Raw genomic sequence first — 26,953 nt, 5'->3', positions numbered from 1 at the left:
CTCTAGAGTTCCTGTATATAGCTACCTACGGGAGCAGAGTTGCGCATTCAACCTCGGCGGGTGGCCGTAGCGCCGGCTTTCCCGCATGCCCTGGATGCTTTGCTCCTCACGTGACTATATTTGGCGAATAGCGGCGCCGCGCGCGCCGCCGCGCATGGAAAACGGGAGAGGAGGAAAAGGAGGCGGAAAGGAGGGGAACATACGCCGGGGCGCGAGAAACGTCGGCGGAGCGACCGTAAAGGTGGCTTTCTTGCACGGCGCCGGATGCTTTGCTCCTCACGTGATGGATCTCGGCGAATAGCGGCGTGGCGGCGCGGGGAAAACAAATGCGCAACTCTGGCTCCCCCTTCGGGGGAGCATATCGAGGAACTCTACGCTACTCTGCTCCGAAGGAGCTATATAGTGCTCTAGGGTTTGTCAAATTAAATGCCTCGGTGGCCCAGTGCAGAAAGCTTTTTTGAGCTTGTTGACATGTAGCATTCACCAGCCCACATTTGTGAAATAAATTATAGTATCATACCAGATAAGACCGATTTTCGTGGCTTGTTCGAAATATGTATCATCCGCCCTGCCCATGAATGTCCTGAAAATAAATTTAGGTGTTCTGAATTTGGTAACGGAAAGAACTCGTGCCCAAAAAGTAAAAGGAGAAAGAAAGATAACAACAGAGCGTCGCGGGCGTCGAAGGTGGCGAAGTAGCAAGATCGAACGCTGAGGCGAAACTGACTTGACAAGGTCGCGGGCGGCCTCTTATCTAGAGTGAGTCACTATCTCGAAGATTCGGCGGGGAAGGTTCGAGCGTAGCGCGCTTGGGGCGAGAATGAACACGCACTTTTTAGAACAAAAACGATAGAAGTTATGTTCGCAGCAAGAATAAACGAGAACCTTCTGCAAGTCTGCGCGCGGCAATATCTTTCCTTGTACTGTTTTTTTTCACTTACAGTCGACTCATTAATATAAACTCCAGGAAGCCACAATCTTGAGTTTTAAATATCAGAAGTTTGAAGCATCAGAAAATGATACAAATATGATATGAGGCAAAGTAGTGACTTGCTATAGGAATAGGTACATGTACCAAGCAGATTGTTTATACTTTCCTCTACACAGGCCTCTTTATAAGCAGTGCCTGCTTATACTCGTAAAACATTGGTAAAGTTCGAAGCGAATAGCGGTTTTGGTCGATTATTTTCTAATTGAGCATTTCCAAGCCTTTTAATTCAGTGGATCTCATGATAATTGTTCCCAACCTTCCACTTGTCCACTTTTAAGGTGAGTTCGTTTTAATATAACTGTATCTATGAACCGTTGCCTCAGAAAGTCCAATGCCTAGGTACATTGGGTGACATGTAAATGACAGATTTGACATAAAATGAAACCCGAAGAGACGCCCAGTTATCCTAATGGAGGGAATTTAAAATCTGCTTTCTGTATGCTAGTATAGTGAAACCCGTTTAGAACGAACCCACTTACAGCAAATTATTATCCATATCGAACTCACGGACAATTTAAATAAAAATGCATGTATAAAGTACTTTTTATAACGAAGAACATATTGGCTATATCAAACTTTTTCCCCCCGGGAAGGCTTCCAAAATGCGCAAACGATCGTCCTCTAGTCTGGGCCTTTCACTTAAAAAAAAAAAAGTAGGAAAGAAAGAAAATTTCAAAAGCTCGAGCTGCAAACAAAATTGAGCGAAGTGACTCAGAAGGGGAGAAAGCTAAAAAAAAACACTGCACGTACGCACAGCAAAAAATAAAAAAAAACTTTTCATCTTAAAGCGGTTGCCCACGAAGAGAAGCGATTCAGAAGGGGAGATAAGGTAAAAAATCAATCTTTGCACGCATGAAAAAAAAAAAAAAAAATATATATATATATATATATATATATATACAGCGTTTTGTCACAAGGTGGAGTCGAATAGATGAGAAAGAAAGAGAAGCTCTCGCCTTACAACGAATGCATCGTGGAAGTTCGTTGTAAATGATTTTTGCTATATCGAACTGATCGTAGCGTTTCCTGCTGTTCGTTATAAACGGGTTTGACTGTATTCTTTCTTTAATCTCGAATTTAACCCCCTTAGAAAACTAAAAAAACAAGCATGAATAATGAAAGCAGGTTGTGAGGACAGTACTGCTTGCATAATCGCAGTGGGTTAGTCCCATCAAATGTGCTTCTCACCGAGCACCCGCGTACTGCGAAAAAACGGAAAAAAACAATGCCCGCAAGCCTCGCGGGTATTGCTTTTGTGCAGTACACAGGTGCTCGGTGAGAAGAACACTCGACGGTGCGAACCTTTTACGATAAATAAATGTATGAATCAAGCGAAATCGCCGTTTGAATTAAACAGTTTGAAATGCATTGAAAACATAACTTGACAACCAAAAGTTTTTAATTAGTTTGAATTAACCGGAAGTATGAAATGCCCGAGTTTGAATTATCGCGAGTCCACTGTACTGGAGATAAAGTGATGAAATAGAGTCTCTCACAGGCCTCCTGCACATTAGTGGGTAGGTATTTTGAAATGCATGCTCATTTCGTATTTTTCTACAATATTCTTGTATCATTATAGGTTGTTCATGCAGCAGAGAATATACTACTTTGTATTATTCAGCCCTTCCTACTAATTGCTGCATGCATTGCCAACTGGTCACCTATACTTAATTAAGATTACACATTGTTCAAAAAAGAACTGAACAGTGAAAACATTGTTATCGTCTCTAATCAATGCTCCCAGAAAGTGACGGAGAGGAGGAGACGAGAGGGGACGTCAGAACGCCGAGTTCTGGTTGGAAGGATTAGTGGGTAGACATAAAGCTAGCTGCCTTTGTCTCCAGTGCACTCGTCGAACGCGTTGAAATGGGAAAGCCAAATGTCGGGTGCCGGCGTTCTGCCGCATTTGAAGAGTGCAGTGGGGACAAAGGCCCTTTAGTTCTACCCACTAATCCTTCCAACCAGAAATCGACATTCTTACGTCCCCATGCGCTCTCATCTCCTCTTTCCATCAGTTTCTCAGCGCATAGGCTCCTTCGGCTATGCGGAGAGCGAGTCGTATGCTTCTTGCGTAGGAGTTGAGATGACGTCACAACAAAGCCGAGCTCTGATTGGCTTTGATTGAAAGGATAGTGGGTAGACCTCAATGCTTAAGGTCTACTCATTATTTCTTTCAATCAGCCAATAAGAGCCCGGTGCTCTGACATCATCGGAACCCCTGTGCAAGAAGCAGAAGAAATTTCGCTTTGCATTGGTTACAGTTTTAAAATTCTGCACTAATTTGCTACAAGAGTTGACATACTAAGATAAAACTTTTTTTATCTGCTGATCTCTCTAAAGTAAGGAAGTATTAAATGGTTTTTAATTAATATAGATGTACTTTTGATTGTACAGTCGGTAAAAAATATGAATGTGAAAAGGCAAAAAGTTGTGCACGAAAGTGTGTTTCCAACCTCTGTGGCACAGGCAGCACCGAGTTCTGGGCCAAAACTTGGCTTGCGTCTGGCAGTTTAGGGCATTAAAAAGCCCGAAGAAGCCAAAGTAGTGCCAAACCTGACCTCCCTTGGCAATAGTCTGGGTATCTTGGCCCTAATTCGCCAAACAAGTGCCAAACTTAGGCTTCGCTGCCGGGTAGTTCGGTTATTATCTGGCATCTTCGGGCCTAAATCGCCTAACAAATGCCAGATTTAGGCTTACTGCCCGTTAGTTCGGCAGATCTTTGGCATTTTTGAGCCAAAATCGCCAAACTAATGCCAAAGTTAGGCTTCACTCTTTGATAGTTCGGCTATCACCTGGCACGTTCGGGCCAAAATCGCCACAGATGTGCCAGAGTTAGGCTTACTACCTTGTAGTTCGGCAGAGCTTTGGCATTTTTGGGCCAAAATCGCCAAACTAATGCCAAAGTTAGGCTTCACTTTTTGACAGTTCGGCTGTCACCAGGCACATCCGGGCCAAAATCGCCACAGATGTGCCAGAGTTAGGCTTACTACCTTGTAGTTCGGCAGAGCTTTGGCATTTTCGGGCCAAAATTGCCAAACTAATGCCAAAGTTAGGCTTCACTTTTTGACAGTTCGGCTGTCACCCAGCACATTCGGGCCAAAATCGCCACAAATGTGCCAGAGTTAGGCTTACTACCTTGTAGTTCGATTGAGATCTGGCATCTTTGGGCCCAAGTCGCCAAGCGAGTGCCCAAGTTAGGCTTCGCTTCCCGATAGTTTGTCTGTGATCTGGCAGCGACGGGCCAAAGTTGCCAAACAAGTGCCAGAACTAGGCTTACTGCCTTGGAGTTCGGCTGATGAGGTATTTGATGTACGCGGGTAGTCTTCATCTTAATTAAATAGAAATCAAGTTTTATTCGGCTGGCAACTTTATCTTATTTTGGTTGTCTCTTGATTTCTGTTGGCTGAATGTTTTGACGCGGCTGGAGCAGGCTTTGCAAACGCAAATTGTGCCAGATGTTTTACTCGCGCGTAGGTACACAAGCCAATATCGGGACGCGCCGTGAGACTGGTTCGACATTATGGCGCGTTCACACCGGCGATGCGATCTAGTCGCGCGCCATAACTTTCATCGCAAAAGCGACCATCGCGGGCAAAAAGTGACGGGTTTTGAGCAGTCGCTTGCTGACCCGACGTTTTGCGATGCACTCTAGTCGCGGAGAGGCCCAGCCAACCAACGGCGTTCGGAGCGAGAGTTTTTGAGAAGCGACTCGCCAACGAAGGCATTGGACTCGCTCATCGCGCACGCCAAATTGACCAACTAATTACTTTTTTTTTCTTTTTTTTTTTGCGATGCGATTTCGTTGGATCGCGCGACTGCTATCCCCGGTGTGAATCCGCCTTTACAGAAAGTGCTGCCATTGAGCTAACACTGCGCAAGACGGATGCGCGCACGTCTCAACAAGATATATCGTTATTAAGGGGTGTCCAAACAGGACACTACAAAACGTACGACTCCTACAAATCGTGAAAATTGAAGCGGACGCGCCCGCTTCAAGCCCGCTTCAATTTTCACGATTTGTCGGAGTCGTGTCCTGTTTGGACACCCCTTTAGGCGGCGCATTGCAAAAGCGAGCGTGGCTCTGTGCGTGTCTTGCATTGTGATTGAGCACTGTCAAATCCTAGCGATAACAAAGTGCGGAAACGACCGTGGCTCTATGGCGCGGTTCCCGCATCACACTTGGGGGATGAAAATGAAATCCCGGAAATTGTACTATTTTAGCGTGTTGATACTTTTTAAACATTAAAAAGTGGAGACACAAAAGGGACGATAAAGGCCGGACAATCTTTGAACTTTAAAGGCCGCTGTACAAACGGGACGTTTTGCAGAGAAGAACCTTCTCTCCCGAAGCTGGGGGACGGGGAGGGAAAGGTCAAGCGTTGGATGGAAAGAGGTTTAGAGAATGGGATTAGCCTCGGGGCGAGCCATCCTCTCGAGAGGGAGTGGGGACGGAACAAAGCTGCCGTGGGGGTTCCGGCTAAAAGGTGGAAGAAAGTTAAGCTTGTCAAACGGCGACCTCGGATCCGAGGACGGGCACGCCAGAGAATTTGAAAATAGCTGCTTGATTAGCCGGACGACCCAGTGCGGTCTACTGGTTCTAGAAGGTGACTCGGATGAAGAAAACTCGTTTTGGTCGAAAACTCTAAAAGCATTCTGGACGTGAACTCTTGCCACAATTAAAAATAACACATGCATGAAAAACTGCGAAGGCAACTAAGCTTTCGCCTATGATGTGGGAATGCGTGAGCATTACAGGCAGGGTTATGTTGGCGCAACTTGGAATAAAGAAAGAAAAAAAAAAGTTATGTTGGCGCAACGGATAGCGCGCTAGTTTCACGATCAAGAGGGCCTAGCTTCGAAACCGGGCAGGGGATGGTTTTCTTTCTCGTGTTATTTTTTTTTTCGTTTTTTTTTTTGTTTGGTCACGTGACAAGAAAAATCACATGAACAGAATTTTTTTTCGGCCAAGTCACCAGAGATTTGTTTTCTAATTTCTCCTTTTCTTCAGTCTTTCTTTCTTTCTTTCTTTCTTTCTTTTTTCACTTTTTTTCGGTTTACGCTTCCTATCGCAAAACTCTTTGCACCTATTTCGCGTTACATTGGCGTTAGCCAAATCATTTTATATATGGCAGGGAATTCTGCCGTACGTATCTTACGTTACTATTACCAACCCTGGATTTCGTCCGGCAACCAGTTTGGGAATGACGACGCCAAATTTGTGTTATGATTTCTTTGAGGTCTAAGGCCTCGTTAACCGTCGGTCTCTAAGATTGGCTCTTCACGTATCTTTTGGAAAAGAGTTGACGACAGGCATTTTTAAGGAGCACGAGTGTCGACCAGAGTGAACATTGCTGAAGCGCCTCTAGTGTGATTTTGGCCGTAAATAACTGGAGGCCCCGGGCAAACCAACCCAATGGAGAAAAGTATCTACCTTTCTGGTTTCATAGAGAGCTATGAAAGTCAGAAGGGACGAATACCAGCCGAGCCAAACTACCTGCTTGTAAACGCAATCGTGTTGATAATAGCGCAAAGGAGTTTGTATGACTCTCTCTGGCGGTGCGCAGAGGGTAAAGGCACGGAGGTAATATATGTTTTTGCCCAGTCACCTCGCGAACGGTTGGGTGCTGCAGAGATCCATTTCGCGTTGTTTTATTACGGGATTATATCTTGATTTCTTTGTTCCTAGTTTCACAGACAGAACGAAATCGCTTTTCTCGTGTGGTGTCACGGCGGGAAGACAGAAATCAATCAGAGTACCGAAATTCGACGCTTGTGCTCGTTCTATAGCGCTTCTAAAAACCGTGCGATCACGGCTGTGTATCGTCAACATTGCATAAACTGCCGTTACTTGTACTATTATTGCATCGTGAGGGAACGACTTTGACTGGGTAAACAGAAATAGGGAGAATGGGTGCGTGTGATTTGTTGAAGTTCGAATCAACAAATCAAGCTTCAACGAATGCGATAGTATTGCATTCACTCAACCAGCTATATGAGTTTTCAGATCCTTCCAAGTATGCCATTCGTGTTCTGCCAGTAATACCTCAGTTAGATTAAAAAACAAAATCCACGTTGAAAAAAAAAATTACGGTGACTCGAGTTGCTGCCGCGCCGAATCACGTTTCACGTAAGCGTAATTTTTGGGTTCGATACACGACGAGGGGTCTTCAATCATAAAATATTTTGATTACGATTATTTGCGGCGCTAAAAATTTGAAAGCCAAGCAGTGAAGACGATGGTGTTCTTATAAATATTATATACATTTTATTTTACAGTTTGAATACGCTGCCGTCGTTATGTCCTTGAATTATTGGCTAGCTTGTGGCGGACAGGGAAGTCTTGCAGGACCATTATGATAGGACCTACACTAAACCTGCCGCGCTACGAAAAATGTTAGTCCAATGCATACCAGCTTGTTCAAGGCGGACGAAGCGTTACGCATCCGGCAAAGCGCATTAAATCGCTGCCCGCGACGTTTTTTATTTTTTATTTTTTTATTTATTTATTTATTTTTTTTTTTTTTTTTGTGCAGCGAGATAATCTTTAGTCAAGCAGCACGCCCCCTCTACGGCGGGTTATGCCGGATTAACCGAGGCGTCTCCTAATCCATTCTCCGTGTTGGCCCCTCGGGGGAGGGCGGTAAAGGGAGGAAAGGAGGGCAGGAGAGGAAGAAACGCAAAAAAAAGTGGAAAGAGCGAACTTTATTTTCGGCTTCAACCTCAAAACCCGCCCGCTCCGTGGGAGTACCGGAAAGAGAAATCTTGGCGGAAGGAGAGGAAGCGAAGGAAGTGTATGCGATCCCCCTGTCCTGTGGGACCAGGTACATCGGGCAAACGGAGCGATGCCTCAACGACCGACTCCGAGAACATCAAATGGACGCCGAAAGAGCTGCTTCGAAGTCCAAGCACCCGATCGTCATTCACGGGAGAAAATGTCCCGGTCGCGCTCCTAATTTATGTAATAACAAAAACGACTTGACATAGCAAAAATAACAATTTAATTAAACGTTGCACCTCCAATGCGGGAGGCATCTTCAGTAGAGCACAGAGCGAGTGAGAGTCGCACAAAAAAGTTCGGCTATTTAGGCATAAAGTTTGTGTACACGTCCGGCAGGGGGCCACGGTTCTTGTTTACCAGTGATGAATCACTTCCGCATTTGTCATTCTGGATGAACCAAGATTCCAGCAGCTTCCTCGGTCCCCACCTTATATCTCTCGCCAAGGTCGATGCCTTGCCAGAGTCAAATTGGTGTCCTGACGTCCATGCGTGGTCGACGAGTTCGGACTTGAAGCGGGTGGCGTTCGTGGAATTGGCGACATCCCGTGCGTGTTCTTTTAGTCTTGTTATTCTTTTCCGTCCCGTCTCTCCAGTGTAGGAAGCGTCACATTCCTTGCAGTGCACCTGGTAGATCACGCCCCTTTCTGCCTCTGGCGGGGTCGGGTCTTTTGGCATGGAGATAACATTGACAATAGACCGCAACGTTACTAAAACACTCAGTTGGGAAACTCGCGGTCGAAACCTGGGCCGCTGGCGTCCAACGGGACCGAGCTAAATGCGACAACAGCGCCACTCTTTTTCGGTTGTCTGTACTATGGTCACCTCGAGCTTTTTGAAAGCCTGTTTTTGCGTAAGAACAAACGGAAAAGACTCTTTTTGTATGAAATGTATTGGAGTTTAGTACCAAATGATGGGCGCGTGATGTTTTTATCATCTTTAGTTCGCAGGGTTTTGCGGAACAATTAGTATTGTTTTCATACAACCATGCCTCAGCGGGCCTTTCAGGTAGCACGTCCCGCCCTAGGTGCATTTTAACTTCAGTAGTTGAACGCGGCGCGTCCGCCGGGGAGACGGGGGTGGCACCTCTGTAACCTCTACCGCTGTATCTGTTCTTAAAGCCAAAATACAAGTCGCGTGCAGTTCTTCGAGTGGCCGCTGCGGGAGAAATGGAGGCGTTGTGTTCGTCATTAGCTCGGTGCTCGGAGACAGATTGGGGCCATTCTTTCAAAGCTGTCTCTATGGGAGTTTCCCAACTGAGTGTTTTAGTAATGTTGATAGACCGATACCACCAAGCGAACTCCGCAGGCGCGCGCATTCCGGAAGTAATGCCGCCGCCATGCTTCTTGTAGTCATCGCTCTCCGGCTTCCCGGCTGAAAAGGGCTCATGTGGGCATACATCATAGTTTGGGAAGCCCTGGTGTTAGCTTGGATTCTCCTGCATATCAGTACTTTATAAGATTGTGTTGTGTGTGATGTCTTAGTTTGTCATCAGGCGCAAAAAAAGTTTCAGTCGTCTTATCGCTTTAGAATCGCTTTGTCGTCTGCTTCGTCGTCGTCCGCTTCTTCGCCTTCGTGAACGCGCGTGAACCCGCTGCGTTCACGCTGTGGTCTTACTGCAACAGCGGCAAAAACAACGAGGCCCCTTCTCCCTCGAGCACTCCGGGTGCTCCTACGTCTCAATAAACTTGGAAGCAAGTGAATATCTACCTCAACGTGAAAGAGCACATAATTCGAGGGACCATCGGCTCGGTGTAGCACCGCGGAACAGCGTCAAACGTGTCGGTGAAACACTGAGCTATGTTGTGCGCAGGCTTGGGCATAACTTTTATTCGACAATGAAGTAAGACGAGCTCAATAGACATTCTCGGAGAGCAATAGTTTTCTAAAACTCGTTCTATTCTGGTTGAGAGCCTTTGCGACAGGGTACATATGAACTGCGGGGGGAAGCGTGCACACAAAGAAACGATCTACAAAAAGAATCTGCCTGACGAGCCGTAACAACTCGCATTTGTCAAAATGAAACGTAACCATGAGAGATTCCTGAGAACTTCGGGTAGAGATGAGCTCTTGTGTACAGTTTCTATTCAATTTTATTTGGTTTGCTCAAGCTCCGAACGGTAAGAGCTGACCGACGGGGAATGTTTTTTTCCGCTGTGTCGATTGGTGTAAATACAGAATGGATCAGTAACGCCAGCAACATCAGATTGTGGCATAATAACCCACTAAAGAAAATTAAGTCTGATATTGAAAAAGTCGTTTTATTTCAAGTTATATATATATACATACCGAGAATCGCTGCTCTTTCTTCGGTGATTGTACTGATCTTTTGAAGCTCAGTTGTGCTCAAAACATGTCGTATCAATAACAGTTGTAACCATCAAAATGCATCAACCAAACATTGTATTAAAAACGGTCGCCGCAAGGCAGTGTGGAAGTTCCGATATACCGCTACGGAGCGAGTGCTCTGAAAGATTCCAACGTACGGAACACTTTGGTACGCCCTACTACGTCTCATGCCCTGAGTAAGCTTACACTCTTTAGTTACCGTGCAATGGGGTGAATATCAATTATGAATCAAATAACGAAACAAATCTAAAAACGCTTTTTCCTGCCGCTCTTCTACCGCTCTCTTTACCTGTTTTAGACACTCTTTTCGTGGGCGCTTTCTTCCGGGAAGACATAAAATCCGATACCTTTTTGCCTGGTGCTGTATTGTAGCACCTTGACACAGAACGGGTGAAGGCACCCATTAAAAACCGTGAGTAAACGGCCGACTAAAAGTTTCGTGCTAACCTGAAAATTCCCAAACGCCGGACGTACAACGCGCCTTGACGCGACCAGAAAACTGGGGAGAACTACAGGTACCAGAATGCACCGCGGCAGCGGTGGCGTCGTGCAACTCCTTGTGAGATCGGTCTATTGTTCTTTCGTACCCCCAACGGCCTAAGGGCGCGTCCCAATGCCTCCGGGATGCCCACGACGTCACGTGTTCGTTCGGCTCGATCCGATTGACAAACCAGTCGGGGTAGTTACGTTTTTTCAAAGCCTCCCGCACATGGCTAAGTTCTTGAATGCTAAGTGTTGACTTAGATGGGACAGTTTCTGAACGATGAAGTAACGATCTTACAACTGAGCTTTTGTGTTGAGTAGGGTGATGAGAGTGGTAGTCAAGAAAGTTTTGTCTGTCACATGGTTTACGATATACGGATGTCTCCATCTTAAAAAAAGGTTCACTAGTTCTATGGACACGTACATCTAAACACGGCAAGGTACTATCGGTTTCATGTTCGCAGGTGAACTGAATTGAGGGGTGGACACTATTCAAATTGCGGTGAAAATCAGTTACGTTCTCTCTGTTAACCATTACAAAAGTGTCATCGACATAACGACGGTAGAACTTCACGGGGAAATCAATGCCAGACATTACCTTTCCTCAACATATTCCATGACGAGATTCGAGACGGTTACGGAAACTGAACTCCCCATAGGGCATCCGCTGACCTGATGATATATGTCCCCATTAAAACTAAGATTACACTGGTTGAGATAAGAACGCAAAAGGAGTATAACGTCATCAACAAGGAGGGTTGTGCGAGTGGACAACGACTGGTCTGCCAACAACCGGTCACGGGCGACATCAACCGCCAGGGCGTTGGGGACATTCGTAAATAATAAAGTCACATCAAAGGATACCATAGCCTCGTGCGGTAGCAGGGTCTGAGCGCGTATAAGTTCAACAAAGTCATGGGAATTCCGGACGCTAAACTCATTTTTTCTTGTAAGAGGGCTCAGAATCATAACCAGATATTTGGAAAGGCTGTAAGTGGATGAACTAATAAAAGATACAATCGGGCGTAGGGGGCAACCCGGTTTGTGAATTTTGGGGAGTCCATACATCTTGGGTGTCGCGGCGTCGAAGGAGAAGAGACGACGGTATAGGTCGTCACTGATGCGTCCTTTCTTTTTCAGCTCTCCAAGGTGGTCAACTAACTCTCTTTCGGACTTAGCAGCGGGATCTCTTGATAGCCTCACGAAATGGTGACTGTCGTTTATAACTTCATACATCTTCTTCATGTAGTCATCCCTATCAAGCACAACGGTTCTTTTTCCTTTGTCGGCCTTTAAAATCATGATGGAGCAGTCTGACTTCAACTCATTAAGAGCAATGCGTTCTTGTTGACCAACAAACAAATGTCCCATCGGCGCCTGGATCGAGCCGAACGAACACGTTACATTAAGGGTTTCGGAGGCATTGGGACGCGGCCTTAGGCCGTTGGGGGTACGAACTGTATACAAACCCTACAGAACAATCGCCAATGTTATCTCCAAGCCAAAAGACCCGACCCCGCCAGAGGCAGAAAGGGTCGTGATCTACCAGGTACAGTGCAAGGAATGTGACGCTTCCTACATTGGAGCGACGGGACGAAAAAGAAAAACAAGACTAAAAGAACACGCACGGGATCGCCACCCGCTTCAAGTCCGAACTCGCCGACCACGCATAGACGTCAGGACACCAATTTGACTTTGGCAAGCCATCGACCTTGGCGAGAGATATAAGGTGGGGACCGAGGAAGCTGCTGGAATCTTGGTTCATCCAGAACGACAAACGCGGAAGTGATTCATTGCTGGTAAACAAGAACCGAGGCCCCCTGCCGGACGTGTACACAAACTTTATGCCCAAAATAACCCAACTTTTTTGTGCGACTCTCACTCGCTCTGCGCTCTACTGAAGATGCCTCCCGCATGGGAGGCGAAACGTTTAATTAAATTGTTATTTTTGTTATGTCAAGCCGTTTTTGTTTTTACATTTATCATGTCTTCGCCCGGCTTCTGGAGTATTTTTGCGTTCCTAATTTCACCGGTACGACAGCCATGGGAGGCCACTGCGAGGCCTATCGGATGGCGACAAGCCCGGAAAACATAACCACCCCGTCCATTTCGCTCTCAAGAAAGGAGATTATCTTTCTGAGGCCCGAAGCCGAATGCTGACAGACTAGGCGAGGCGACAAGGTCACCGGCAGAAGCGGCCTTTCCTTTTATGCGTTGTTGATGCCCCTTCGACCTCGCCTTTTGCAAATCCTCCCCACCTGCTTTTGCGTCTTCGTGTGGCTGTCAGCAAGCGCGACAGCCGCTTTAAGCAAATCAAAAGGATGAAGCGAAACGCGTGACTCAGCGTGACCTCTCTACATAGGACGCGTAGGACAAAACGTTTGGACGAAAATTTGTCACGTGACTTTCTCTGTCACGCTGATGGGATCTCTGGGGCTGTCGTTTTCGCCGTTTGCCTAGTTATAGAAATAAGCAGGCCACGTAGGTCCGGTTTTCGAACTGGGCTCTTCAGTGTTCTGTTGCTTTCGTGCGTTGCAGACGTGGCCGTGTTTTTTCGTCGTAAACGGTCGGAATACGTCCATGCCAATTTTTCGGTAACAGTCATTTTTTGCACCGGAGTTCGTGGAATACTTGTGATGTGTTTGTTGGACACGCTTCGACAAAAACTGCTCTTCGCCGACGACGAGACGTCAGTTGAATGTGCGCAACCTTCTTCCTCGAATGTGTTTGTGGGGTGCCTGAGTTGGATTATGCATCTAGCAAGGATTACATGATATCGCTCTTTTATTAGTAAGTGCACTGCAAGCATGATTCTGATAGTCGTCCTGCTTTCCTTTCATTCTCCGCGGTTTTACGTGTGATGAGTTTTGCTTGGCATGAGGACAGTGTTAATTGTATTTTATAATTTGCTTTTCGTTTTACAGAGAAGTGTGACCTTTGTAAATATGTTGAGAATACACTGCGTGTAAGGATAGTTGTTTAATAAACTTCTGGGAGCGATCGATAAAATTTGTTTGTCTGTATAAGTGATTGGATATGCAACAAATGACATGCAACGTACACATACTTGCACGACGTTCGGCCAGTACGAAGCAGACGCATCGTAGAGTTTTCGCACAATATTACGCGAACGCTAGACCGGGGCGAAACAGCTGTACGGCAATACCTGCCGGGTATCAAACGGTGGTGCAAAACTGGACAGTTGAGCGATATTGGAACCGACTTTCGGCCGGCACTGGCACGATACTGCTAAGTATTGCCGTGCTGCTTGGGAACGGAGGTGATGACATCTTACTATCGTGCTTCCAACGCTTATTTATTTTATTTCTCTTCTGGGACGCGTAAAAGAGCACTTCTGTGACACACCAGAGATATTCGAAACTTGGGCTGGCCTCTCGGCTTTCTTTGCCACTTTTGGCACTTATTTGGCACTTCAGTGGGTAGCCAGAAAAGAGCCAAACTTCGGCATGCCCCGAATCGACAAATTAAGATTTACTGCGGCAGTTATGGCTCAAGTCTGGCACTTACTTTGGCACAACTGTGGCGGACCAGGGAAAAGCCAAACTCGGCGAGGCTGAAATACCGAAATTAGGCGTTGCTTTGGTAGTTATGGCTCAAGTATGGCACAATTCGGCACTCCTGTGGCGTATCAGAGAAACGCCAAATTTTGGCGTGTCCGAAATACCCAAATTAGGCGTTGCTCTGGCAGTTATGGCTGAATTATTGCATCAACTTTGGCGCTCCTCTGGCGGACCAGAGAAATGCCAAACCTTAGCACGTCCCAAATACCGAAATGAGGCGTTGCTCTGGCAGCTATGGCTGAAGTATGGCACCAACTTTGGCGCTCCTCTGGCGGACCAGAGAAACGCCAAACCTTAGCACGTTCCAAATACCGAAATTAGGCGTTGCTCTGGCAGTTATGGCTGAAGTATGGCACCAACTTTGGCGCTCCTCTGGCGGACCAGAGAAACGCCAAACCTTGGCATGCCCCGAATTCCCAGTTTAGGTTTTACTATGGCAGTTATGGCTCAGATGTGGCACCAACTTTAGCGCTCCTCTGGCGGACCAGAGCAATGCCAAACTTTGGCATGTCCAAAATACCCAAATTGGGCATTGCTCTGGCAGTTATAGCTCTAGTATTGCACTACTTCGGCAATCCTGTGGCGGACCCGAGAAAAGCCAAACTTTGGCACGTCCCAAATACCGAAGTTAGGCGTTGCTCTGGCAGCTATGGCTGAAGTATGGCACCAACTTTGGCGCTCCTCTGGCGGACCAGAGAAGCGCCAAACCTTGGCACGTCCCAAATACCGAAATTAGGCGTTGCTCTGGCAGTTATGGCTGAAGTATGGCACCAACTTTGGCGCTCCTCTGGCAGACCAGAGAAATGCCAAACCTTGGCATGCCCCGAATTCCCAGATTAGGATTTACTATGGCAGTTATGGCTCAAGTATGGCACCAACTTTGGCACTCCTCTGGCGTACCGGAGAAGAGCCAAACTTTGGCATGCCATAGGATCGCCCAACTAAGGCTATAGTTAGGCACCGTACTTTGGCACTGATGAATGCCATGGTGCAAAAACCTAACTGCGCCAAAGTTGGGCCCTTATGTTTGCCAGACCTTTGCCCAAGTTGGGCATTCCTCTGGCGTGCTACCTGGGGCACATATGTTTGCCTTTGTTTTGTTGCGTGAGCATTTTCTGATAGCAGGTCACGAGGCTAGTAGAAAAACACTGATGTTGACTGGTGTCAATATTAATATCAAGTTTTGAGCAGTGACATACAGAAGCAAAAGTCCTAACAGTCAATTCACCATTGTTTTTATGTTTTCACATTTTCACAAAAATACAGTTAGCCATACCGTTCTATGTGCTTGTTGTATTTGCATAGATAAAGACGTTGCCTCACGGATATACTGATTTCTTTAGTATGGCATCTGTAGCCGGGTTTGCCATTATCTGCCCATTGTGCACCTCCTCTGTGCACTCTGGTCATACGTTTTTCTGCTGCTTCACTTCGTCAGTAGGGGCACATGCCAATGCTGGCTTCGTCGCCAGTAGCATTTATAGCCCTACACTGGACATCACAGTGCTTTTGGTATCATACCTAACACCAGAAATATAGTTTTTAGGCTTGCATGCGGAAAACAATAATAGTACTCAAAACAGCATGTTCACACAATAACATGTCACACTAAACTAGTATGCCCTTAAATTGATGAACTAATGATAGGCTGTTCATTAAACAGCTGCGAAACCGAAAGTAAATTGCTAAATATTTCTCCATTAAAATTTCTTCGTCTCTGTGTGACGTTTGCAAGTACGGCCTCTGGGCGCCGCCATCTTGCTGCTGGTGTGGGTAGATCGTCTGAGATATTGCCACTAAATAAGCTAAGCTTCAGAGTAACGACACTTGCCCATATTGTGGCTTAAGATCATGGTTGCCAGTTATCTGAAGCTTTAGCTGAAATCACAGGAAACGCTTTTCCGTCCTCCACAAATGTTTAAACAGTTCGCGATAGAGCAAAGAAATATTACATGAGCTTTCTAACATCGAATCTAATGCTGAGGATGTCGCATTTTTGAATCATGACGATCGGCATTTGTGTCTGCTCTGCGCAAGCACCAAAATGGCGGCGCGGGGAGCAGTGTGCCGATACTCTAAGCGCAGCTCGTTCAGTGGCTCTAGTCTGAGATTGATAGTCAAGCATTGCTGAGGCCGTGGGTACGCACCAGCAATGCTTGACTATCAGACGATCTACCCACACCAGCAGCAAGATGGCGGCGCCCAGGGGCCCTGCTTGCAAACATCTATAGACTTTTGCAAAAAGAGCTCTCTGGCCGCTGCCATTTTGCGAATCGAGCAACCCCTATCAGCCAGAAAGTTGTGCCACCCGCCTGAGCTGTGGAAACCCGCCGACATGTACAAATTACTCAAAAAAGGTAGTTAAGTTACTGAGTATCGACGCCAAAAGTAATTGGAGTAGAGTAGAAATTGCTCATTTGCAATAGTAATTGAGTAAACTACTAACTACTCTAAAAAGTAGCGAGTTACTTTGAAGTTACTTTCGAAGTTACTTTTTTATATTTTTGTGGAAGCAAAATGAACAGCAGTTTTGATCAATGAAAAACCCTGCGAGCCTAAATAAATGCAGTCTATTTATAGCTTGCGTTTTCGCCAAAATAGTTTATTCGCTCGCAGAAGCAATTGACTTTCAAAGTTCTTGATAGGAGAATTTTCCCCTTTTCCTTCTAAAGACGTCCCCAGCCCAGCTAAATAGACGTTCCACCGTGGCACTGAATGGAACGGCAGCGTTGAATTTGAAAAACAGGCTGTGCAGGGTCGGGTAAGCGAGTGTCGGCATCTTAGGTGTCCCTGACGAAACATGTGAGGTTTGCCTCGGGTAGAGGGTCTTTTATAACAAACTTTCTTCCTTTTTCTTTTTTCTTCGTCAAGTTGAGATTGTTATGACTGGCCCCTCTTTATTCCGACGTCGTTCTGAGAGTACGCTGAGAGAGTGCACCAGACCGTCAAGGGTTCAAGTCTCGCGCCACGACGATGAGATCATCCGGACGACTGCGCGTTCCGTTGTAGTGCTAGTGCTACGCTACTGAAAAAAAAAAATGTTTTGGTTGAACAGAAGATGAACCGAAGTATCTTCGCCGCTGGCGCCGGGTGCAACAAAAGGATCTCCCAAGGGTAACTCGCAATCCTTGCCGGCGACTACAATATTCTGACGCGCCTGACACGCCTGACAAGTAAATCGTTTTTAACGAAGAGGAGGTCTCGCTGGCATGGATGGTTGGAAGGACGCGAAGGATTGCGTGAACAAGCATCGTCGCTCGTATAGACCTTTTCATCTCAGTAGTTACCCGACCTGCGGACAGAGGGCGCTGACGCACTCGGCGCCATTGGGTGGCTTTAGTTTGGTTGGTTTCGGTTTCAGCGCGCTCTCGGCTGTGTTGGTGTGTTACACTGTTACGTCATTTTCGCCTAATTTCGTTATACAAATGTACCCGTTATAGCGCACAACTAATAAAACTGGTACTGAGCCAATTCGAGAACCACGAAGTGGTTTCGAGTCATATTCGCGGACTTTTTTACGAACGCTTTACGATGCATCTGGTCATGTTCGTCGCTAATTTCGGTCAGGTTCGGCGGCGAAACGACTACGATGCACAAGCAGGGTTCCCATCGTCTACGGCCTGACCCGCTTACTCTAGTTTCCAAAAATAAACTAATGAGAGGACTAATGACTAGATATATAGCAAAAATGCAGGTCCACAACCTAATTAAACGCCTCCTAAATCGCGAAAAACACACGAAGTCGCAAGTTCACTGACTGATTTTCGCGGACACCAACTTTCTGCGACATTTAGAAACTCGAAATGTCTCCTATAATACGCAGATATTCTAAGAAATAAGAAATATTGTCTCGGACTATTTTCTTTAAAAAAAAAAAAGTACTCCAGATATATTTCGATATACCGCGTCCTAGGTCGGGTGGGAAATTCCTTTAGCTATTGACCTTGCTAAAGTACTTATTAACAGCATTTAAAAGCGTTGGCGTTAGAAAAAGAACTATTTGTTTTACTGACATTTGATTACGACGTGCTTGGCACATGAGATAAGTGAGGCCCATCGAGTGAAATCTGAAATTTTGTCTTTGTATAAACTTTTCCAAATAAAATTAAGGGTACCAGAGAAGTGATCTCTCCTACGTTTGGTTGAAGTCGAATGCTAGGCACGACTTCATGAACCTTCATGACAGACCTCCATCCAAACTGATATGATTTAAAATCAACCCTGAACTTCGGTGATTTCCATGTAGATGGCTTTTCTTCGGCATCACATAATGCGAGCCCTAGGCACTCTCAAGCTGCCTGCGACAGATTATTTCACAGCTGTCTTTGTGCTTAAAATAAATAAAATTCCTTAATCAAATTCTGTATAAAAATGTAACAAAATTCGATGACTGCAGATGTGTGACCCAGCATAGTGTACAGTTTCTCTAAATTCATAAATAAACAAATCAAGCAAACGTTTCTATTGCAAAAACGATTTAAGACCGTCTAACAGATTTAGGTGTAATGCCGGGAACAAACAAATCGCCCGATGTGGACGTTACCATTCATCCAAGCATATAGATAAAATGTGAGTTAAACGTTCGTCACCTGTATATCTTATATGTCCTATATAATCAAAAACCACTATTTAGAATTTGTTATGAAGGCAAGGCCGGAGGCTTTCAGGAAACACACATCGCTTCATATGCTGAGTAGTATTTTGGTCACACTCCTTAAGATTCTAAATCCGCGATTATACATATATATTACGCTATACTTATTTCGAATATTCCGCCAATATGACTGTGTAAACTTCAGTTGTCATAAATAATTGGGCTCAATATGCGCCAGGTCTGACCCTGATTCATGTATCTCCTCCTTCCTCACGCGTATCTGGTACGCCGACGGTGAAAAAGAGTCAAAATCGGCTACAAAGTTAACTGCATATGTCGTCTTACACATAATGATTGCATGCAATGAAGTTGTAAATGTAAACATCGGGCGGCCATTTACAATAAGGCGAGAAACGCGACGAAAAACGCGAATGCAACGCCTTCGCCAAGTCACGGAGGGGAGAGTGGAGTGACGAGTTGAAGCCACCTCATGGCGGCCGCGTCACGTGATTCCAAGATGGCAGCGCCCATGCGATGGAGGCCGAAAAGGTCTATACAGTTGCAGCTGGAAGCGGGAACGTGCTCCCATGAACGGATTATCCGTGACAGGGTTTGTGCTCGGGGGAGTCCGGCTTTGCAAAGGCGTATGCGCTGACGACAAGGCGACCATGGGAACAGGCGCCCAGCTGCGAGGTCATTCCAGTGGCGCCTCCCGTGGAACCTACCGCTTGAGTCAGAACTCACTAAAGACAGACAACAACTCTCAGAGTGCCCGTCTTTCACGGTTGCAGCTGGAAACGAGGCGCCTGCGTGCATTACCGGATTAGGTCAATACCCGACCTAAGCTTGTTAAGCATCTCTTCCTGCGTTCGTGCGTGCCGGTGTTATGTTTTGGCTGCTCGTCGCCACCTTGACCCAAGGACGCCTTCCCGAACAAAGGGGCCCCTTGTTAGGGAATGCCACTTCATCTGCCGGCGTCTTATTCATTTCTGCGCTCAAACTTTCGTGATGGGCAAAATTAGCACTATATAATTTCGAAAGTAGTTAGTAATTTGAGTAGAAGTTACCTGAAAAAGTAGTTAAATTAAACTACTAATTACCCAAATCAAGTTGTAATTGAAAGTTACCAAGTTACTCGAAAAAGTAGTTAAACTACAGTAGTTTGAGTAGAGTAGTTGAACTACGTCCAAGTCTGAAACCCGGTCAGCGTGACTCCCCACCTGCATTGTGCATTCGGAGTTCGCCGGCTTTCTTGGAAGTTTTTACGTCATTTGCCTGTTTACGATGTTTACCCCTTGTGTGTTATCTTCCACTGTGAGAACCAGGGAATACTAGGCCTCGTAGCCTGCTCGGCCTTCGCAGGAAACGAAGAAAGCGAACGTCAAGCGGGCCGCGACTCAGGCAGTTCGATGTTCTTGGAGGATTATTTCCGTTGAGATGATCTCCAAAAAGCCTTCCCTTCGCGAAAAATAGCTGATAGGGTCGGGTCGGGGCAGAGCCTTTTATACTGAGTTCGGGGTGCCGGGCTGTGGGGGCGAAATAGACACACGTTCGTTCATTTGCTTTGAAGCTGTACAAAAAAAGCAGCTCTCTTCTACATGTGCCGCAAAACACGCCAGATTCCGTCCGATCGCTGTGAAGAGACTATCGCCGACACTGTATATTGGATATGCTGTGTTATTTGAGACCTCTCTCAAACCCTGTTCGGATAACGCGGCACCGTGGGGTACGTACAACATATGTTGTTCGATTGATGAGACTGGTTAAATTTTATGTTGTGGGCAGGGAATATCTCTGCAGTTAGGATATCCTGTGTGGTCCAATATTTTCGACGATTAAAACCTTTGTAGATTGACACGGCTGAGTGTATGGTGCCGTAAAAAGATCAAGATAAAATGAAAAACATTCCAGTTATATTTGTTCTGTCGCGCACAGACTCGCCAAAAAGGGCTTTCATTTGTTTGTTTTTGTTCCCAGAAATAGTACATGGCATTCTTAAAAACCCCGAGAAATTATATTCACAAAATAAAAAATAGAATGTGACAACTTAGCCTCCACCAGCGTCCGGTAGTGCGCCTACGCAGGCTGCCACAGCTTACTGACTAGAAAACCCACAGCCCAGCGCAGTCGGGCAACACTGACGTACCCTGCCATGGCTTGTTGGGGCAATCGTCGGCGGCGATTTCAAATCGCCGGGGTAAAAAGTTTTTTGCCGATTAGTATAGAGGTGGCAGTGCGACGGATATTTTCCAGAAGGTATAGGCATACCGAGACCGCTACCAGCGGACCACTTGAGTTCGGCGCGGAGCCGCGACCGTAGGGGCGATCAAGAAGCCCTTCCCCCGAAGCGCTCAACGGGTCCAACCGGGCCCTGTAGGGCGCAAGTGTTTTTTCGACGCGGCGTGTCGGGGCACAGCTAAACGACGGAATCTAGCGATGGCGGCTGGGGCGTCACAGAAACCAGGCAGGGGAGGCACCTAACATCATGACTCCGCGGATGAAAACAATGACAACCAGTCAAATGGAAAAGGCAAAGAGGGGAAAGCGAGACAAGGCGGCAGTGGAGTGCGAAGACTGTGAGAAATGGGTGGATATCAGCGAGACACCGTTCGAATCATGCAGGAAGGCAGAGAACAGTACGTACAAATGTATGGAGTGCAAGGAAAATAGAAGCATTTTGGAGGAGGAGATCGAACGGCAAGTTAATGCCTTGAGAGAGGCAATGTGAGTGAAGCTGGAGGAGGCAAAGACAGAGAGAGCGGCCATAGAAAGTAGGATGTTGGCGAAGCTCTAAGAAGAGAGGACCTTGAGAATAGCGGCGGAATAAAAACTGAAAGCAATAATGCAGGAGGAAAGAAACGAGAGAGAAAAATTAGGGGAGGTGTTTAATGACTGGATGAAGTCATGTAAACCAGCGCAAATGACGATCAGCGGGGGAAAACGCACCGCAACAGCTGGAACCGGGAAACGGGGTCAAAGGAAAGAAGGCATACCACACAGACGGGAACGAGACAGATAGCTTTCCCAAGAACGGACGGGAAGTGGAGACCCGGATACGGAGCAGGAGGGACAGACGACTAGAGGCCAAACACGAAGAGGCCAGCACAGGAACTACAAGGAGGCCCTCATGAGGCAGAGGACAGACCCAGATGACGGGACAAAGAAACAGGACGAAGAGAAGATGGTGGACAAGAGAGTCTTAGTGGTAGGGGACACTAATGCCTTCAAGATAAAGAGAGCCACACTGAAGATGGTAGATTACGACAAGAAAGTTCACTTTGCGACTAAGCCGGGAGCACAACTGAGAGAGTCACTGGAGAGCAGAGAGGGATGGGAAAATATGGAACGCAGAGGGCAGGGATGGTGGTCATACATGCGGGAGTGACAGACGTGCAAGGCGAAGAGGCAGTGGGAGAAATGGCAGCGGAGCTAAGGAAACGGCTTGAGGACTGGACCACGAGAGCCCCGAAACACTCTTTTATGGTGTATGAAGTCCCAGAAATCAAAGACAAGGGGGACCCACTTAGAGAGAGGTGCGCCAAGTGGAACAGGCTATCAAGAGAGATCAGCCAGCAGCTGGGACCGAGGGTGGAGGTGGTAAAGAACACAGGAACGGGAAACGACATGGAAGATGGCTGCTACAATAGAGATGCGGCAATTGAAGAGGGACATGCACTGGGTAACAGACTAAAGAGTTTTTTAGGACTGAAATGGAAGGGGAAAAGCGTGACACCGATGAAAAGGTGACGGGAAAGAATGGAAGGCAGGCTGACTCTGGACCAGAGATCACAGCGACTCGAGGAACAACTCCAGAGGATGTGTCCCCCACAGGGACATGCCCACTAAGAAGAGAAAGTAAGAGATAAGGTGCCTGCAACAACACGAGAGGCGGAAAACACAAAAAGGCACCAGACAAGGAAACAAGGAAAAACAGACGAGCAAAAAAGAAAAAGAGCGAAGTGAAGATTCCCTTTCTAAACCTGCAGGGAGGAAGAAAAGCAGGAAAATGGGAAGAGGCCTTTCAGATGTTACAAGATAATAAAATTGGAATTTTCGCAGTCACAGAAACCCACCTCAGGGAGGAAGAAAGACCCCCTGATTGCGAAGGGCTTTCTTTAAGATGGGGTAAACAGAGAGGGCAGTGAGAGAAGGGGAGGGGGGGGGGGGGTAGGATGCTTTAGTGGGCCAGGCTAGCAGAGAGAAAGTCCAGAGTGCAGAGAGCACATGTGGTTGACGGGGATACCGGCGGGGAGAAAGGTGGCAGACAGCAGGGAGACCAACATCGAGCTAATCAACTGCATTGAGAAAGACTATCACAACATTGGGAGACCTACCATTATGGTAGGCGACTTCAATGCACACCTAGAGGAGTTCGATGGGAGAACAGACGGTAATGGAAAGCTGCAGCAGGACATGGCGGAACACCTGGACCTGGTAATCGTCAACACACAAGATAAATGCATAGGGAAGACGACATGGACGGCCAGAGGGATGAGCTCTACAATTGATTATTGCCTGGTGTTCCCGGACCTGTATGAAAAACTGAACTACATGGAGATAGACGAGGAAGACGACAAGAGCTTGGGAAGTGATCACAGCAGATTGCTGATCACTTTCGGAGGAAAGCCAATGGAAAAGAGAGTCAGCGAACCTATGAAACCACAGCACATAACACAAGCAGAAGCACAAACCATTGCACAAAAACTGGCGGAAGAGGTGGAAACCAGGCAGGTGGAGACGTACGGGAACCTCATGCGGTGGTGGAAGGACCACTTGGAAAGACTAAAACGACCGACACGAAGGAAGAGGAGGAGAAAACGATGGTGGGATGTGGAGGTGAGGGAGGCCATTACAAGAAGGCAACTGGCAAACAGAATTCTGCGTGGGATGTTCAGAAAACCAAAGGAGGAGACAAAAGCCCCCCACACAGAAAGATTCAAGAGAGTGGAGGGAGTATCAGAGCAGGAAAATACAGGTGACAGCTTTGATCCAAAGCAAAATGGCCAAGGTAGATAAGAGATTCCTGGAAGAACTTAGAGAGGCAGGACGTGAGGCCCCACTGAAGTTCTGGCGACATGTACAGGGCCAAACAGGCCAACCCAGGGAGGATGCTGTAATCAAAGACGATGCGACGGGAAAGGAGCTGGATCCTGGAGAGACCAACCGGTACGTTGAGAGGTGGATTGGGGACATGTTCACACGCGACAGCCGACAAATGGACAGTGAGGAGGGGGAGACGGAGGACGAACTACAGGAGCAACTGAGCAGGGAGGAAATCACGGAGAGGGAGTTAAAGAGAGCAGTCAAGAGAATGTGAGGAACCACAGCCACTGGCATGGACGGAATCCCAATGAGGCTGGTGAAGGAGCTGGGGCTAGAGACGAGAGCACTCCTGCGCGAGATCCTCAACCAGATCCTGAAGAAGGGATGGAGTGGCGAACCTCAAGACTCCGACTCATCTACAAGGGAAAAGGGCAAAAGTCAACGCTCGGTAACTACCGTCCCATAGCCATCACATCGGTATTCTACCGCGTGTTCACACAGATAATACGAGACCGACTGCAGACATTGGCAGGGGCAGAAGGAGTCCTGGTGGAGCTACAGAACGGTTTCCGGTGGGGTAGACGCCTTGAGGACAATTTATTCGTGCTGACGCAGGCCATAGAGATCGCCCAGAGAGAGAGGCGTCCACTTTACCTCTGTTTCCTCGACATCAGCCGGGCCTACGACTCGGTCGACCATGAGAAGCTGTGGAGGCAGCTAGCAAAGCGGGGGCTCGGAGGGGAGTGGATTGGAGGGGAGTGGATCAACAACAAGAGATGACTCATCCAGTAGCCATCACCAAGGGTCTGAGACAGAGATGCCCACTGTCGCCACTGCTGTTTACACTCTACATAGCAGGCTTCCAAAAGAGACTGCAGGACTGCGCCGAGGGCTTCACCCTGGAATATACGGAGACGGGAACCAGTGGGGGAGGAAAAATCCCTGGGCTAATCTATGCCGACGATATCGTCCTGATGGCAGACTCTCTGGAGGGCCTGCAGGCCCTTATGAATGAGTGCAACACAATGGGGACGGCACTGGGACTGAGTTTCAGTGCTAAGAAGTCGGCATTGATGGGTTTCGGGGACAGTGGAGACACCGAGGCAGATGACCTGAAAATCCAGGGGGAACAAGTACCGTGGGTATCACAATACAAGTACCTGGGAATCCACATCCAGGAGGGTCACAACTACCTCGAAGACCATGAGACCAGGCTCCAGACTAAGAGCAGGAGGTCCAAGGGGATATCGACTGCCAGAGCCCTCTGGGGTTACAACCTCTTCGAGATCTCCCGGGCGGTGTGGAAGATGGTGGCAGTGCCGGGCCTCACTTCTGGAAACGGAGTCGTGTGTCTGTCGTCCCGCACGCGTGAGTGCCTAGAGGTGCGTCAGAGAGAAGTGGGACGGGCGGCACTGGGAGCCAGCCGAGGAACACCTGACGAGGCAGTGCGGGGGACATGGGGTGGTCCAGCTTCGATGCCAGAGAGGCCCGGGCCGAGCTGGGCTTCGAACGACGCCTGTGCCAAATGCAGGAAGGGCGGTGGGCAAGACAGGCTTTTAAGTACATCCACCTCAAGAGCCTCTCGACTAGGTGGGTGCGACGGACATGCCAGCTGGCCCTCCGGTATCGGATAAACAGCCCTCCCCTCTACCCGACTCCAGAGCAACAACTGGAAAACATCCGCACGAGAGTCACCGAGACCGAGACTCAACGGTGGGCGGAGAAGGCAGGACAGAAGCCGGCACTTGCCCTGTACGCCAGGGAAAAACAGGAGGTGAGGAAGGTAGAATTCATGGACAACGGCAGGGGCAGTGAACTTCTGTTCGACGCCCTGGGAGGCATGCTGCGAACGCGAGTGCTTCGAGCCAAGTACACATACACCGACGTGCGATGCACCCTGTGCACACAGGGGGCTGAAGAAACGCTGCAGTACGTCATCCTGGAGTGCGCGGGCCTGCAGCCGAAGGTGCCGTGCGGCGGAGACATGGCGGTGGCGTTGGGCTTCCGGGAGATCGACGAGGAGGGCAACAACGGCGCCGACAGCACTGTGGGCAGGGGCCCGCGGCCCACACCGGTGGTGGAATGGGCAAAAAGAAGATTGGACCACTGGTGGAAGACAAACCAAGAAGAAAATAACAGATAATTTTGGCTAGATCCAGTACGCTGGGATCTTCCGTTACTAAGGGGTTAGCCGCATATCCAAAGCCAAGGACGTTCGCTGTAAATCGCTTCGTTCGAGACTGCCGCCTGGAAAGGTTTATACACTGCGATAATGCATCAGTAACTTGTTTTTGTTTTAGTTTTTTTTTTAGTTCTTGCTTTGGTTATTTGTCGAGTCATTATAAAGATTCCGCTCCATTTATGGTTACCAAAAAAGATTATTCTTTAGCAATTGGGTTATGATTAGCATTTCTGGTGAACATTGTGGATTGATGAAATGTGCATGCCAGGGGAACCCTAGTTTATGACCCCAGGATTTTGGCATGGGTGCCGGTAATATTTTTAAGCTGCAAATTTCTTATATTCCAGGCATCCGTTTCGAGCCTGTGGTGTTGGAGGAAGTATTCAAGTGTCTGGAAACAAAACTGGAGCACCTGACGCCTCAGGAGTGCCAGTGTGCTGTCTTGCATGATGAGATGACCCTTGTTAAGAAGTTTGAGTACGACCCCATTACCAGCTGCATTCGGGGTTATGTCACAATGTCCGTGCCTGGAGCATTACCCTCACGGTCACCACTTGCCAGCCAGCCCAGTCTCAGAACAGTGTCCGGGCCTGGAGCGCCATTCTTCAAGCCACCATCTGGCACCCACCCAAGCACCAGTTGCGTACCAGGTCGGACAACAGTGCCTGTGCCTCAAGATTCACAACCCGAGTCACCGCCTGCCACCCATGCCCTGGTGTTTATGATTGCTGGCGTATCCTCCCGATAGAAGCAAGTCATCTGCTAACACTACACTGGTGAGTCATGCTTGCATGCTTTGATGAGTTGTCTTCAATTTTATACCGGGTGTTTCAGCGAAGAATGACAAAAAGTCCTAAAATTAGTTTATTATTGGTAAAAGGATCATTTTCTCGGGACCGTATTACTCGTAGTGGCGGATATCAGAAAATGTGCGATACTTACTCATTAATTCACT

General features: G+C 47.5%; 1 protein-coding gene across 1 annotated transcript in view; it reads left to right on the top strand.

Moving 5' to 3' along the window:
• The window catches only part of LOC121837585 (THAP domain-containing protein 5-like), a 41,037-nt gene extending 14,384 nt beyond the window's left edge, over positions 1-26,653 (top strand). The window contains exon 3 of the mRNA XM_042293231.1: positions 26,346-26,653. Coding sequence (XP_042149165.1) covers positions 26,346-26,414 — 69 coding nt within the window. The 3' untranslated portion in view covers positions 26,415-26,653. The remainder of the gene's footprint in view (positions 1-26,345) is intronic.
• The last annotated feature ends 300 nt before the right edge of the window (positions 26,654-26,953 follow it).

This window comes from Ixodes scapularis, unplaced genomic scaffold, assembly GCF_016920785.2.
Source record: "Ixodes scapularis isolate PalLabHiFi unplaced genomic scaffold, ASM1692078v2 PGA_scaffold4__175_contigs__length_147842914, whole genome shotgun sequence".
Classification (NCBI taxonomy): Eukaryota; Metazoa; Arthropoda; class Arachnida; order Ixodida; family Ixodidae; genus Ixodes; species Ixodes scapularis.
This window is presented reverse-complemented; position numbering and strand designations above follow the sequence as displayed.